The sequence below is a fragment of the Choloepus didactylus genome, chromosome 4 (genome assembly GCF_015220235.1).
Source record: "Choloepus didactylus isolate mChoDid1 chromosome 4, mChoDid1.pri, whole genome shotgun sequence".
NCBI lineage: Eukaryota > Metazoa > Chordata > Mammalia > Pilosa > Megalonychidae > Choloepus > Choloepus didactylus.
Genome location: NC_051310.1, coordinates 105,088,302 through 105,105,773, shown reverse-complemented (window position 1 = coordinate 105,105,773; position 17,472 = coordinate 105,088,302). Strand labels below are relative to the sequence as shown.

General features: G+C 37.0%; 1 protein-coding gene and 1 pseudogene across 8 annotated transcripts in view; both read left to right on the top strand.

The window, feature by feature from the left end:
• NEO1 (neogenin 1) overlaps positions 1 to 17,472 on the top strand; it is a 276,268-nt gene that overhangs the window by 136,528 nt on the left and 122,268 nt on the right. For all 8 annotated transcript variants that reach the window (XM_037833488.1, XM_037833484.1, XM_037833483.1 and 5 more), the window contains exon 7: positions 15,977 to 16,131. In XM_037833488.1, the coding sequence (XP_037689416.1) occupies positions 15,977 to 16,131 (155 nt within the window). The remainder of the gene's footprint in view (positions 1 to 15,976; positions 16,132 to 17,472) is intronic.
• On the top strand, positions 1,384 to 3,891 carry LOC119530901 (annotated as a pseudogene).

Sequence of the window (17,472 nt, the reverse complement as noted above, 5' to 3'; positions counted from 1 at the left end):
TTATTTTCTGTTTGAATTGAATGGCAGTTTTCAGCGTTATATAACAGTGATGGAATTAAGTGATGTTTCTAGTAAAGGAATTTTGCAAGTATAATGTTTTAGTATTAAATTCTACTTGTGCATTTAGCAATTAAAATTATTGTAATGATGGCATTAGAAGGGATAGGGAGCTGTCAAAGAGGATTTGAAGCTTAATTATCTCTTCAGTAACGAAATGCATAATCTTCAATTACAACACTTATTTTCTTATGGTAATTGACTCATTTGCTCTCTGGTTATCAATTTAACTCCCCAGCCACAAACAGCTGCTCTTACATTGTGTTTAATTGGTGTGAATACTGTCTACAGAGTAGTTAAAATCCTGAGAACACTTCGTGAAAGGGAAGAGTAAAGAATGAATTGAGCGTTGTTTGTAGTGGTGGTTTTCCCTATAATTTCTGAAGGTCTGTTTACTAAAAATGCATACTACAATTAAATTATTGAAATTTATATTTCTGAAGAGGATTTGCCTGTGTTTTCCAGAATTACTTATTCTGCTTAAGGGGTGCCTCATTCCTTTAGACTCAAGGAATTTGTCACTTTCTTGTAACTGTGACACCGTAGTGGTTAAGAGTGCAAGCCTTGAAAATGGAAAAATTTTTTTAGTATGTTACCATTTAATTTAAAGAACTGGGATGGGAACAAATGTGTGTATGTGTGCTTACTTACACAATTGAAAAATGGAAGGATAAGCCATAAAAAATATTGTAAATGGTTACCAAAATGGGACGGAGGGAAGAAGGTGAGGGAAACAAGGTTAGAAGCTAGACATTTGTGATTATACATTGTTTTGTAAAGTGGGATATACTCTTAAGAACTGCAAAAATCTTCAACTGTTTTTCATCATATTGTTAATGAAAATGTTGGTATTGTTATTCTGAGTCCATTGGGTATGAGATAAAGCAAATGAGTAAATAGGTTAGTGTCATTGAGCATGGAGATTTTTGGCATAATAAAAAGATGATACATATGTAAAATTAATGTTTTAGTTAAAATTTGAGGTCCTGAAATTAATTGGAAATTTCAGTATGAACTTATGATGAGTTTTATATTTAAAAAATACAGAATTCATGGTTTTGTCCACAGAAAAGGCATAGAAATAGTGACAAGAAGATACTAAAGCCCACTAGGGTAATGTCAGAAAGCACTCAGGAGCCAACTTAATGAGGCTTCCATTGGCCAAAGATGGGATAGTTTGCGCATCAAACGAATAATAGTTTAAGTGGATTGAAACAAATCGAATATAGCCAATCCTCATTATTCGTGGGATACTGTATTTGCAAATTCATCTAGTTGCTAAAATTTATTTGTAACCCCCAAATCAATACTTATGGTGTTTTTGTGATGATTCATGAACATGTGCAGAGTTGTAAAAAATTTGAGTCAACTGACACGTTTCCAGCTGAAGCCAAACAAGTCAACCTTCTCTTGTTTCAGCTCTCATACTGTGACCGGGTATCCTTTTCTCAGTTTATTTAGTATACTTTTTTCACAGTTTTAAAAAAATGCATTGTTGAAATGACCCCAAGTGTAGTGCTGAAGTGCTGTCTAGTATCCTAAGTGTAAGAAGGACTTATGGAGAACATATATGCATTAGATAAGCTTTATTCAGGCATGAGGTATAGTGCTGTTTGCCGTGAGTTCAATGTTAATAAATCAACAATATATAGTAAATAAGAGGTCTTTAAACAGAAACACACATAAAACAAGATTATGCACTGATTGCTTGGTGAAAGTGTATGCCCAGAGACTTGTAGGAACCCAGCAGTGTTTCACTAGGAGCAAGGGTTCAGTGTTTGCTAATCCATTGTTCTCAATAGCTTTATAGAACATAACTACTGTAAATAATAAGAATCAACTGTATATTAAATCTGCAAGTTCATTATAATACTTAAAAAGAAAACCCACAATGATCACCTTTGGGGTTGGATTTTAAAGATCAGGCCCATCATTTTGAAAACCGATAAGTACAGGGAAGACTCAAGCATATATCCTGCCCTTTTAATAAGAACTTTAGGATAACCAAATTATTGATTAGGGGATGTTTCTCTTTATGTAAGGAATACTAGAATAAGAATATTACCACTTTAAATGTTTTGGTAATGGATGGTGGTGATGGTAGCATAACATTGTGTATATAATTAACAGAACTGAAATATATATCTGAATATGATTAAAACGGGAAATGTCAGATTGTATATGTGGTAAGAGAATTAAAATATTTTTTAAAAAAATCCAAACTACACCACACAAACAGTAAACCCTAAGTTAAACCATGGTCTTTGATTAATAATACAATTATAAAAATGTCTTATCAGTTGTAAAAAATGTTCAACACCAATGCAAGGTGTTGGTAGTGGGGTGGTATATGGGAATCCGGTATTTTATGTATGATTATCCTGTAAACCCACAACTTCTCTAATAAAGGGAAAAAAATAAAAAAGACTATACAGCCAAAAATCTGGAAAAAAGTAAAGAAAAAGAATATTACCATTTTGTAACTCCTAAGAGGCAGAGATTATCAAAGGCTATAACATCACAAAAAGAGGTACTGTCAGACATTTTGAACCTCCTGATTAATGGTGTGGCCCTGCCTATCAAGTAGTCTTGGGGGAAAAAAGATAAGACCTGATTCCAATCAATCTTCTACATTTAACTGCCAGTTTACAGGAAGAACATATTAAACATGAGGATGCAGTTAGCAAAGACAGATTACAGGAAATTTTAGGACAAATGACTTGGTTTCATTAACAGATAAATTGCAAGGAAGGATAAAAGAAGATTAAAAGAAACTTAAGAAACAAATTAACCAAAACCAATGTTTGAACCTTTTTGCCCAATTCAAATTTTAAAAATCATTAAAAATCATAGGCCTATGGCAGTTAGAAGGGACCCTCTATTCAGAACAGAAATGGATAAAAGCATTTGGAGAGTAGGAGGAGACACTGGAAGGAGTCACCAGCAGACCCTGGTTCGGACCAGGTGGCTCTCATGAGAGAGATGCCACAGGGACACTGCCATGCCGACGGGACTCTGGCCACAGTGATGATGAGGCCCAGTCCGCCTCATCTTGCAGAGCCAGATGTTCTTCCATGCCAGATCTATACCAGGGTATTACTTTGACCCTGAAAAGAAATGCTACTTCTGCTTGCTCCCCAGACATAACTGCAGCCCCCTCACAAAGGAGAGCATCCATCAGTAAGAGATGGAGTGCAAAAGACTACAGCTGCTAGAGGAGGGCAGGAACAGAAAATAGCCTGTATGGGATTCATGCATCTTCCTTGCTACATAAAGGGGAGCTGTGTTTTCTCAGTGACACCAGTTATTGCTGTCTAATCCATGAGCAGCCAGTGAGCTTCATGCAGAGGAAAAAGGTCCAGATTCAGAGCTCAGATTTCTCCTCTTTGACAAGCGAGTGATTTAATCTAATTCTGGGGGATACCAACAGGGACCGGCCCTTCACTGTGAACGACATTAAAGTTGGAGGCTCCAAGTATGGTATCATCCACCAGGGCAGTCTGCAGTCCTCGGCACTCACCATGAAAACCTCTATTTCACCAACTGGAAGGTGATTCTGTGTGCTGGGCCTCGCTGAATCACTTGAATTCCCACATTCACCTGTTACGCGTGGGAATCAGAGACCCCAAGCTGTGCCACTCTGCTCTGAGTGTCAGTGTTCATCGGCAGTAATCCAGCAGGAGAATGACCTGGCATGCTCAGCAGTTTCCAGATCCCCGGCACCTAGTCCTGTGCATGGCCCCTGAATATTGAGGAAATAACTACTTCAGTGCAGGCTTGTCTTGGCGAATCCTGGCGACCAACTTGGTGACAGGACACAGGCAGTCATATTAGATGTAGCTGCTCCTGTTTCTGTTATGGCGACTTGTACACAAGACTTTAGAGCCCCGCAAAGAAAATTGGCTTTGGCTTTGTGAAATGTTCTTACAAAGTGCTGAATGAGCCTTTCTACCAAATAGTAAAACTAGAAAGACAGCATAAAAATTAATTAAAAAAAATAAATAAATGGAACTGCATTATACAAACAGTGAACCCCAAGTTAAATCATGGGCTCTGGTTAATAATACAGTTATAAAAATGTGCTTTCATCAATTGTAACACATGTTCCACACCAATGCAAGGTGTGAATAATAAGATGGTATATGGGAATCCCCTGTATTTTATGTATGATTATTCTGTGAACCCACAACTTCTCTAATAGAGAAAAACAATTGAAAGAAAAAAAACTACAGGCCTGTAAATGAAATGAGACTGGTGACTGGATAACTGATGATATAAAGGAATTATTGTTGATGGGGGAGAGGGAAGTCTTGATGATGGTCTCATAGTTACTTTGAAAAATGGGAGTTCTTGTTTTATAGAATTACATACTTAAATATTTATATATGAAATAATACCCCATCTGGGATCTGCTTCAAAATAATCTGGATGAGGAGTGGATTAGGGTACAGATGAAACAGTATTGGCTATGAGTTGATAATTGTTGAAGTTGGGTGACCAGGTACATGGGGATTTATTATTCTGTTCTCTTTACTTCTTAATATAAAAAGTGGAAAAAAAAAAAAAAAAAGTGGGATTTGGAGTCAGACTACCTAAGTCCAAAATCTAGATCAGTTACTGACTAATGTGTGACCCTATGAGACTTATTTTACTTCTCTGTGTCTCAGTGTCCTTATTTGTAAAATGCAAATAACAATAACACCTAAATAATAGAGTTGATGTGAGAACTAAATGGTAAAAGGTGGAAAGAACTTATGTATATTAAGTATTAATTATTGCACATCAAAAAATTTAAACTAAAATCACAAAATCACAGTTGGTTAAAGATCATAGTATATTTAGCAATAGCCTAAATTAATTAGCACAAAAAAGTATGCTAAACCCATGTATTTAAAATCCATGGTCAGCAGAATGTAGCAGAGGTAGAACCAGAACTAAATTATAGGTCTCGACTCTTAGCCCTTACAGCTGCCTTATAGTAAATAATTATTGAGGACCATCCAAGTAAACTTAAATACCTTGTTCTTGAATAGGAAGACTCAGGATTGCAATTATGTTCATTTTTCCTCTATCTAAAATTTATGCAGTTCAAATGAAAACTCTAGATTGTTCTTGTTTGTATGTTTTGAGAAGCAACAAGGAAACTTAACCAAAAAAAGTCTAAATTTCATCTGAGAAAAAAAAAAAAGACCCTAAACAAACATGCTAGGAAAATTACGGGGAAATAAAGGAAAGAAGAGTACTTGTTCTACCAGATATTAAAAATATAAGTATGGTTACATTAAAAGTGTGGTTCTGGAGCAGGGATAGACACATCAATGAAACAAATTGGTATCTAGAAAGAGACCCAAGAGTACATGGGATTTTAATATTAAAACTGACATTTCAAGTCAATTACCCTATTGGGACAACTGGACTTGCCATTTAGAAAAATGTACTTCATTGAATTCCTGATTGTTTTATAGAAACACTAGGAGAAAATTTAAGTGACTATTTTTGTAGTAAGGAAGCAGAGAAGTCTTTGGAGTAAGAATAATAAAATATAGATACCAAAATGAGAAGACTGATTAATTTTATCACATAGAAATGTAAAACTTTGCTACAACAACAGGTGCTTTAAGTTAAAAGGCAAAAGAAAAAACTGGAAAAAAATAATGGTATCGCATATGACAAAGATTTAATAGCTTACTCTATTAGACAGTTTTCAGCCAGGAGACAAACCACACCAGTAATCTGAGCAGGTAAAATTTAATATAAAGAATTATTACTAGAAAAAGGTGTTTAATTACTAAAATGGATAAAATAGGACTCAAAAGAATACAGAAATAGAAAATATAAGAATGTGCCACTTACTACCTCTAGGGCTGATGGAGAAAACCCAAGGGAAGAACAAACTTTGAAAGAGGACTGTCCCATCTAAGGCTAATTCAGACCTTTTTGAAGAGAGTGTAGCTGATGCAGAGGGCCACGACTGTGGGCCAAAGCTGGTTCACAGGAAATCACCTGCTGGGATACCACAGGCCTGAGCTGGTGTGCAGAAATCTGCTCATTGGGGTACCATCTCTGGAAACTGGTGTGCAGGAACTGAATATTGGGATGCTGGGGGTCAGAGCTGATGCCTAGAAAGCCATCCTCTGGGGTGCTAGAGAAATATAACATGCCAGGAGGTTTAGCACTACTAAATCCCCCCACATATCACTTAGCAGCCACACCATAGGGGCAAAAAGAAGAGCACAGCTCAACTTGAGAGATAAGCCCTTTCTTCTGCTATGCCTTGTGCTGTCCCTCTAGCACTTTCTGTGAACCAAGTCTAACATTGTACTGTCTGGCAAAGAAGAACTGTTTACAGGGTCCACATTCTGTTATTGCAAAGAAGATGGATTTGTTGCTGAGAGACCATAAATTGATAACTGGCATACTTATGTGAAGAACTTTTTTTTTTTTTTTTAATCATCATTTTATTGAGATATATTCACATACCACGCAGTCATACAAAACAAATTGTACTTTCGATTGTTTACAGTACCATTACATAGTTGTACATTCATCACCTAAATCAATCCCTGACACCTTCATTAGCACACACACAAAAATAACAAGAATAATAATTAGAGTGAAAAAGAGCAATTGAAGTAAAAAAGAACACTGGGTACCTTTGTCTGTTTGTTTGCTTCCCCTACTTTTCTACACATCCATCCATAAACTAGACAAAGTGGAGTTTGGTCCTTATGGCATTCCCAATCCCACTGTCACCCCTCATAAGCTACATTTTTATACAACTGTCTTCGAGATTCATGGGTTCTGGGTTGTAGTTTAATAGTTTCAGGTATCCACCACCAGCTACCCCAATTCTTTAGAACCTAAAAAAGGTTGTCTAAAGTGTGCGTAAGAGTGCCCACCAGAGTGATCTCTCGGCTCGTTTTGGAATCTCTCTGCCACTGAAGCTTATTTCATTTCCTTTCACATCCCCCTTTTGGTCAAGAAGATGTTCTGCATCCCACGATGCCGGGTCTACATTCCTCCCCGGGAGTCATATTCCACGTTGCCAGGGAGATTCACTTCCCTGGGTGTCTGATCCCACGTAGGGGGGAGGGCAGTGATTTCACCTTTCAAGTTGGCTTAGCCAGAGAGAGAGGGCCACATCTGAGCAACAAAGAGGCATTCAGGAGGAGACTCTTAGGCACAAATACAGGGAGGCCTAGCCTCTCCTTTGCAGCAACCGTCTTCCCAAGGGTAAAACTTATGGTAGAGGGCTCAACCCATCAAACCACCAGTCCCCTATGTCTGTGGTCATGTTAGCAACCATGGAGGTGGGGTAGGCGAATACCCCTGCATTCTCCACAGGCTCCTCAAGGGGGCACTACATCTTTTTTTTTTTTTTTCCTTGTTTGTCTTTTTTCTTTTTTTTTTTTCTTTTTAACTTTCCCTTCTTTTTTAAATCAACTGTATGAAAAAAAAAGTTAAAAAGAAAACAAACATACAATAAAAGAACATTTCAAAGAGACCATAACAAGGGAGTAAGAAAAAGACAACTAACCTAAGATAACTGCTTAACTTCCAACATGTTCCTACTTTACCCCAAGAAAGTTACCTAATATAGCAACATTTCTGTGAACTTGTTCCTACTACATCCATCAGAAATTAACAGACCATAATCATTTCTGGGCATCCCCAGAACGTTAAATAGCTTATCTGTTCTTCTTGGATTATTGTTCCCCCTTCCTTAATTGCTCTCTACTGCTAGTTCCCCTACATTCTACATTATAAACCATTTGTTTTACATTTTTCAAAGTTCACATTAGTGGTAGCATATAATATTTCTCTTTTTGTGCCTGGCTTATTTCGCTCAGCATTATGTCTTCAAGGTTCATCCATGTTGTCATATGTTTCACCAGATCGTTCCTTCTTACTGCCGCGTAGTATTCCATCGTGTGTATATACCACATTTTATTTATCCACTCATCTGTTGAAGGACATTTGGGTTGTTTCCATCTCTTGGCAATTGTGAATAATGCTGCTATGAACATTGGCGTGCAGATATCTGTTCGTGTCACTGCTTTCCGATCTTCCGGGTATATACCGAGAAGTGCAATCGCTGGATCGAATGGTAGCTCTATATCTAGTTTTCTAAGGAACTGCCAGACTGACTTCCAGAGTGGCTGAACCATTATACAGTCCCACCAACAATGAATAAGAGTTCCAATTTCTCCACATCCCCTCCAGCATTTGTAGTTTCCTGTTTGTTTAATGGCAGCCATTCTAACCGGTGTTAGATGGTATCTCATTGTGGTCTTAATTTGCATCTCTCTAATAGCTAGTGAAGCTGAACATTTTTTCATGTGTTTCTTGGCCATTTGTATTTCCTCTTCAGAGAACTGTCTTTTCATATCTTTTGCCCATTTTATAATTGGGCTGTCTGTACTATTGTCATTGAGTTGTAGGATTTCTTTGTATATGCAAGATATCAGTCTTTTGTCAGATACATGGTTTCCAAAAATTTTTTCCCATTGAGTTGGCTGCCTCTTTACCTTTTTGAGAAATTCCTTTGAGGTGCAGAAACTTCTAAGCTTGAGGAGTTCCCATTTATCTATTTTCTCTTTTGTTGCTTGTGCTTTGGGTGTAAAGTCTAGGAAGTGGCCTCCTAATACAAGGTCTTGAAGATGTTTTCCTACATTATCTTCTAGGAGTTTTATGGTACTTTCTTTTATATTGAGATCTTTGGTCCATTTTGAGTTAATTTTTGTGTAGGGGGTGAGGTAGGGGTCCTCTTTCATTCTTTTGGATATGGCTATCCAACTCTCCCAGCCCCATTTGTTGAAAAGACCATTATGGCTCAGTTCGGTGACTTTGGGGGCCTTATCAAAGATCAGTCGGCCATAGATCTGAGGGTCTATCTCTGAATTCTCAATTCGATTCCATTGATCTATATGTCTATCTTTGTGCCAGTACCATGCTGTTTTGGATACTGTGGCTTTATAATAAGCTTCAAAGTCAGGGAGTGTAAGTCCTCCCACTTCGTTTTTCTTTTTTAGAGTGTCTTTAGCAATTCGAGGCATCTTCCCTTTCCAAATAAATTTGATAACTAGCTTTTCCAAGTCTGCAAAGTAGGTTGTTGGAATTTTGATTGGGATTGCATTGAATCTGTAGATGAGTTTGGGTAGAATTGACATCTTAATGACATTTAGCCTTCCTATCCATGAACATGGAATATTTTTCCATCTTTTAAGGTCCCCTTCTATTTCTTTTAGTAGAGTTATGTAGTTTTCTTTGTATAGGTCTTTTACATCTTTGGTTAAGTTTATTCCTAGGTACTTGATTTTTTTAGTTGCTATTGAAAATGGTATCTTTTTCTTGAGTGTCTCTTCAGTTTGTTCATTTCTAGCATATAGAAACATTACTGACTTATGTGCATTAATCTTGTATCCCGCTACTTTGCTAAATTTGTTTATTAGCTCTAGTAGGTGTATCGTTGATTTCTCAGGGTTTTCTAGATATAAGATCATATCATCTGCAAACAATGACAGTTTTACTTCTTCTTTTCCAATTTGGATGCCTTTTATTTCTTTGTCTTGCCGGATTGCCCTGGCTAGCACTTCCAGCACAATGTTGAATAACAGTGGTGACAGCGGGCATCCTTGTCTTGTTCCTGATCTTAGAGGGAAGGCTTTCAGTCTCTCACCATTGAGTACTATGCTGGCTGTGGGTTTTTCATATATGCTCTTTATCATATTGAGGAAGTTTCCTTCAATTCCTACCTTTTGAAGTGTTTTTATCAAAAAGGGATGTTGGATTTTGTCAAATGCTTTTTCAGCATCTATTGAGATTATCAATTGATTTTTCCCTTTTGAGTTTTTAATGTGTTGTAATACATTGATTGTTTTCCTTATGTTGAACCATCCTTGCATGCCTGGAATGAACCCCACTTGGTCATGGTGTATGATTTTTTTAATGTGTCTTTGGATTCGATTTGTATGTATTTTGTTGAGGATTTTTGCATCTATATTCATTAGGGAGATTGGCCAGTAGTTTTCCTTTTTTGTAGCATCTTTGCCTGGTTTTGGTATTAGATTGATGTTAGCTTCATAAAATGAGTTAGGTAGTGTTCCATTTTTTTCAATGTTTTGAAAGAGTTTGAGTAAGATTGGTGTCAGTTCTTTCTGGAAAGTTTGGTAGAATTCCCCTGTGAAGCCATCTGGCCCTGGGCATTTATTTGTGGGAAGATTTTTGATGACTGATTGGATCTCTTTGCTTGTGATGGGTTGGTTGAGGTCTTCTATTTCTTCTCTGGTCAGTCTAGGTTGTTCATATGTTTCCAGGAAATTGTCCATTTCTTCTACATTATCCAGTTGGTTGCCATACAGTTGTTCATAATATCCTCTTATAATTTTTTTAATTTCTTCAGGATCTGCAGTTATGTCACCTTTTTCATTCATTATTTTGTTTATATGGGTCTTCTCTCTTTTTGATTTTGTCAGTCTAGCTAGGGGCTTGTCAATCTTGTTGATCTTCTCAAAGAACCAACTTTTGGTGATATTTATCCTTTCTATTGTTTTTTTGTTCTCTATGTCATTTATTTCTGCTTTAATCCTTGTTATTTCTTTTCTTGTACTTGGTTTAGGATTGGTTTGCTGTTCATTTTCTAGCTTCTTCAGTTGATCCATTAGTTCTTTGATTTTGGCTCTTTCTTCCTTTTTAATATATGCGTTTAGTGCTATAAATTTCCCCCTTAGAACTGCTTTTGCTGCATCCCATAGGTTTTGGTATGTTGTGTTCTCATTTTCATTCGTCTCTATATATTTAGGAATTTCTCTTGCTATTTCTTCTTTAACCCACTGATTGTTTAGGAGTGTGTTGTTTAACCTCCAGGTATTTGTGAATTTTCTAAGTCTCTGATGGTTATTGACTTCTAATTGTATTCCATTGTGGTCAGAGAATGTGCTTTGAATAATTTCAATCTTTTTAAATTTATTGAGGCTTGTTTTATGTCCCAGCATATGATCTATTCTGGAGAAAGTTCCGTGAGCACTAGAAAAGTATGTGTATCCTGGTGATTTGGGATGTAATGTCCTGTAGATGTCTGTTAAATCTAATTCATTTATCAGATTGTTTAGGTTTTCAATTTCCTTATTGGTCTTCTGTCTGGTTGATCTATCTATAGGAGAGAGTGATGTGTTGAAGTCTCCCACAATTATTGTGGAAACATCAATTGCTTCCTTTAGTTTTGCCAATGTTTCTCTCATGTATTTTGTGGCACCTTGATTGGGTGCATAGACATTTACGATTGTTATTTCTTCTTGCTGAATTGCCCCTTTTATTAGTATGTAGTGGCCTTCTTTGTCTCTCAAAACATCCCTGCATTTAAAGTCTATTTTATCTGAGATTAATATTGCTACACCTGCTTTCTTTTGGCTGTAGCTTGCATGAAATATTTTTTTCCATCCTTTCACTTTCAGTTTCTTTGTGTCCCTGTGTCTAAGATGAGTCTCTTGTATGCAACATATTGATGGTTCATTTTTTTTGATCCATTCTGCGAATCTATATCTTTTAATTGGGGAGTTTAATCCATTTACATTCAACGTTAAAACCGTGAAGGCATTTCTTGAATCGGCCATCTTATCCTTTGGATTATGTTTGCCGTATTTTTCCCTCTCTCTATTAATATCCTTTATTGTACCCATACCGAATCTCTTTAGTACTGAACCTTTCTCCAGGTCTCTCTGTCCTGTCTTTGTTTCTCTGTCTGTAGGGCTCCCTTTAGTATCTCCAGTAGGGCAGGTCTCTTGTTAGCAAATTCTCTCAGCATTTCTTTGTCTGTGAAAAATTTAAGCTCTCCCTCAAATTTGAAGGAGAGCTTTGCTGGATAAAGTATTCTTGGCTGGAAATTCCTCTCACTTAGAATTTTAAATATATCGTGCCACTGCCTTCTTGCCTCCATGGTGGCTGCTGAGTAGTCACTACTTAGTCTTATGCTGTTTCCTTTGTATGTGGTGAATTGCTTTTCTCTTGCTGCTTTCAGAACTTGCTCCTTCTCTTCTATGTTTGACAGTGTGATCAGTATATGTCTCGGAGTGGGTTTTTTTGGATTTATTCTATTTGGAGTTCGCTGAGCATTTATGATTTGTGTATTTATGTTGTTTAGAAGATTTGGGAAGTTTTCCCCAACAATTTCTTTGAATACTCTTCCTAGACCTTTACCCTTTTCTTCCCCTTCTGGGACACCAATGAGTCTTATATTCGGACGTTTCATATTATCTATCATATCCCTGAGGTCCATTTCGAGTTTTTCAATTTTTTTCCCCATTCTTTCTTTTATGCTTTCATTTTCCATTCTGTCATCTTCCAGGTCACTGATTCGTTGTTCAACTTCCTCTAGTCTTGTACTATGAGTGTCCAGAATCTTTTTAATTTTGTCAACAGTTTCTTTAATTTCCATAAGATCATCCATTTTTTTATTTAGTCTTGCAATGTCTTCTTTATGCTCTTCTAGGGTCTTCTTGATTTCCTTCATATCCCGTACTATGGTCTCATTGTTCATCTTTAGTTCTTTGAGTAGCTGCTCTAGGTGCTGTGTCTCTTCTGGTATTTTGATTTGGGTGCTTGGGCTTGGGTTATCCATATCGTCTGGTTTTTTCATATGCTTTATAATTTTCTGTTGTTTTTGGCCTCGTGGCATTTGCTGAACTTGATAGGGTTGTTTTAGGGTTTGTAGACCAGTTGAAGTCCTTATCTCTAATTTATCAGATCTACAGCTTCGTGGAGTACACTTTCTCTAACTAACCAGCAGGTGGCGTCCACGAGCCACCTGTTCTCCACAAGCCAGATCTCCCCTGCTTAGCCTTTTTGGTGAGTGGGGAAGTGAGTCTTGTGGGGCCCAATTGGTGTACCAAGCTTGCGTGTGTAGTTGGTGTTGCCTGCCCTGTATGTGGGGCGTGTTTCTGGGCAGTCAGGGAGGGGGGGGTGGCCCTAACAATCAAATCTCCCTGATGATCCTAGAGTTTTAAAGCTGCTGCAATAGTCTAATCCTTCAGTTCAGTCCTGCCACAGTTTGTCTCTGCCACTGACCCACAAGTCTTTGGTATTGGCGTATGGCTCCTGAGACTTGCAAGTGGGCCCCTCTTCCAGGCTGTGCACCCCGGGTCCTCTGTTGAGGGATGACTGTGCTATGTCACAGGTGAGTGCCGTCCCCCCAGGGCAGTTCTGGGCTGCTGGGCTGTGTTGGGAGACTCCCAGTCTGCTGAAATGATGGCTGAATGGGGCTCTGTTAATTCACACTGCTCCCCCTTCCCAGCTCTGGGACATTCAGCTGAGGTTGCAGGGAAGGCTAATGTCCATGCCCAGTTTTGTGGTGTGTGCCTGTTATTTGAAGCACTTCCGTCACACTGGGTTGTCTGGGGCAGCTCTGGGCTATGGGGCTGGCGATGGGCAGGAGTGTTTCCTGTCCACCAGGATGGTGGCTGTGAGCGGACACCCCTCTTTTCTTGGGAAGTTGTGTTGTTTAGTGAATTTTCTCAGCCACTGGATTATTGCCTTTTGTCTCAGAGCTCTCTTAGTTCTGCTCTTGACTTGACGTGCCCAAATTTCAATTCTTTGAAGCTTTCTGTATTGAGCTTCTTAGAGTAATTGTTTTAGAAAAAGCAAAAAGGATTTAAAAAAAAAAAAACAAAAAAAAAAACGGCCCTCCTCAGAGATCTAATGGGTTATTGAAATGCTAATAGACAAAGCAACCAGGGCCATTAAAGAAAGGTGCACAGGGCAGAGAGATCAGCTTTGCTTCGGGATTTGCATATGCGCCTCAAGGCCTGATCTCCGCCCTTCCCCTTTCTGTGTTCACCAGAACTCCAAAAATCCTCTGCTTTTATTTTGGAGTTTTTCGTGTTGTTTTTTTTCTATGCCTGTCTCCTCTCTGCTGGGCTGGCTGCTCTCAGAGTTTCTGGTGTCTGGTCTCAGTCTATCTATGGTTGGAGTTTGAATCAGTAGAATGAGTTTCCGATAAGAGCAGCCACTGCAATTCTCCCTTCTCCTTCCCGGAGCTGACAGCCCCTCCTCCCCCGGGACTGAGCCTGGCAGGGAGGGGCGCGGGTCCCCTGGCCGCAAAAACTTACAGATTTCGCTGATCTCAGCAGTTCCACGTTTTCATGAGTGTTGTATGAAGTATGCCCAAAGACAGATTGCTCTGTGGTGTCCAGTCCACGCAGTTCCTGGCTTTTTACCTACTTTCCTGGAGGAGTAACTAAAACATACAGCTCACCAGTCTGCCATCTTGCCCCGCCTCTCTAGAACTTTTATAAATGAATTAGAAAATTGTGAACATTCTGTTTGAAAAATAATAAGCAGAGTACATATGTAGATAATTTACAAAAGAATAATGGCTAATCAATGTTAGAAAGGACAGTCAAATTTACTGTTAATAGATTTCCCCAATTTCATCTTGTTGTACAGACTTTTATTTTCTGGATCCTCCATCACTGTGAGGGTATGTTGCTTCTTAAGATTATACATTCTTTCCCTCCTTAGCTCCTACTTTTGCCTAAGGTTGTACCTACCATCTTACTCTAAGTCTTCATTTACCAAGTTATGAAGCTAGTCTGAACTTCTTCCCAGGACTTGCCCCACCCTAATTAGTGCAATAAGACAAGAAAATGAAAAAGGGAAATAGAAAGGAAGAAATAAAACTACCCCTTCTCAAACAACATGATTGTCTATTCAGGTAATCCCCAAGAGTGTATGCAAAAGCTATTAGAACTGAGTTTAGCATGACCATTTGATACAAAATCCATAAACCATAAGTCAGTTTCATCTCTATATACTAGCAATGAGCAGTTGGAAATTAATATTTTTTAAAAGTGCCAAGTAAAATAGTATAAAAAGAACTTGAAATACTTAAAGATAAAGCTAACAAAATATAAGCAAGATTTGTATACCAAAACTATAAAACATTCATGAGGGAAATAAAAAATCTGAATAAATGGAGACATATACCGTATTCTTGGAAAAGAAGGCTCAGTATTGTTAAGATGTCAGGTTACCCCAAATTTGACACAATTCCATAGTCAAAATCCCAGCAAGCTCAGCAGGAGAAGGAGTGTTGTTATCATTGCGATTGTTGTCTTTGTCAGAAGTTGTGATATTTAATAGAACTGGACTATAGAGGAGCTGACTCCTTTGTGATATAGGAGCTTCCTTGTCATTTAAAATTTTCAGACAGTATCAGGGAGACCCATTGTCAAGGATGATGTAGGAAATTACATCATTGGGTAAGAAGTTGGACTATATGTGCCTCAACACTTATAAGTCCAATCTTATGAATCTAATAATAAGCAGTTTACAGCTGTGAGGCAGGGGGAAGGAAGTTACTGAAAGATTCAGAGAGTCTATTTTAAATACACTTACTCTTATCCCAAAAGATCCTGTTACTCATTCTTCCTTCCATCCTGAAAAAACATTTCATGTAATGAGGGCTGTTACTAATGGGATTGTGTTTCATGAATGAAGTATTTTAGGCCTCTAATATGACATTCATGTTACCTGTTTTTTGTCACTTATCATGCTGACTAAAAAGGAAGATATTGTCAATTTTCCCAACTCTTTGAATTTGAGTTATGTTATTTATTTATCTTAGGGAAATTGTATTTATCTTAGGAAAATGTTCTTTAATATTCATTTCTAGACAGCTTGGCATATTCACATTTTCAATTTCTTCAGCATAATCAGCTTCTCAAGAAGAGCTAGGGAAACTCAGGAATTATTTTTATAATTGATTTTTAAATTAATTTACCTCTATTTTTAATATATTTGGTATATGCCACTGCAAAAGAAATGTGAAGAGCTCAAATAAATAAAAATCATGTGAAGTCTATGATTTGAATAAAATGCTTAGTTTTATTTTCATTAATATGTTAATTTCATTTCTATTTTAAAGCCCAACCTGAATTCCTGAAGCAGCCTGCTAATATATACGCTCACGAATCTATGGATATTGTATTTGAATGTGAAGTGACTGGGAAACCAACTCCAACTGTGAAGTGGGTCAAGAATGGGGATGTGGTTATCCCAAGTGATTACTTTAAGATTGTAGTAAGTATTTTTCAGAGAACATTTGGGCTCTGAAACTTTTGAGTGTCTTTAAACAGTATCAGCAGGAGATCAATTATCTTATATACACTAGTTTATGTACTGTGAATGAACATAGAAAAATTCACATAGAAATAATCTCTTCATTGACTGATGAGAAAAACTGAATTACAGAAATATTTCAGGAGCTTTTGTAAGATCACATAGCAAAGCAGTGGCTGAACTTAAGTAAGCCTAAAGTTCTGATCTCCTGACCAACAGTCTAGTAATCTAGTCTAATACTTCTGCCACCATTTTCTGGATAAAAATTATCTCATGTTTATATGTAACCGATTGTGGCTTTTAGCTATCTAGTCAAGGAGCAGAAATCTGTCCCTTGAAGTATGGATGGAAAGCTGATCCTTTTGGAAAACGTATTAGGCTAATAATGCAACTAAGATAATAAATACTTAGAAAAATAATAAATACGAAACAAAACTTAACCAAAAATCATATGCTGATGCCAGTCCTTGCAAAATGGTTATGATGCGGTATTGGAAGATTGGTGTGACAATAGATACAAAGGTTCTTTTAAAAGGTAAATGCAAAAGAAGATAGTCTTAAAAGTATTTAAGAGTACTCAGCATAATTGCTTTCTACTTTATGTGTAGTAAGTACTTAATAAATATTAGCTACTGTTATTATCATCATCATCATCTAACATCCTAGTAATGGAATTATCCAGGTTTTAGAATTAAAGATTAATGACATATCTTAAGATGCATATATAACATTAAAGATTTAATGTCTCATTAAAAGTTTGCCATATTTGTAGTTCATTCTTAGTAGGAATGTGTTATCTATTTTTGAAAGCATAATCTCATATATTACAAAAAGTAATTCACAAGTGTTTAGCATTTAATAAAAGGCAACCTGTTGTGGTTAAATTAGAAATTTTTCTCTTTTATCAATATTTTCACATTAATTTTTTTATTTTAGAACCATAGAGTATTATATCAATAACAACATTTTTCATTCATACATTACTTCATTGTTTAAGAAAAAACTCATATATATATGGCTGCATTTAACTTATCTCACATTTGTTAGAACTATTAATATTATAAACTTAAGAAAATACCTTAAATTCACAAATTCATGCTTTCACTATAGTCACATGGTATTGTGTACTAGATGTTTTTCCCAGCAAATATGTAATTTTGCAAACATTAAGGATATTACTCTTTTGTAAAGGATAGGTTCTTAATTGTTAACAGTAGTGTATGGTGTTCTAATCAATTAAGTCAATACCTAGCCAATACTCAGAGATAAAATTGAGATAACAGGTACATTCATTTGTAGATA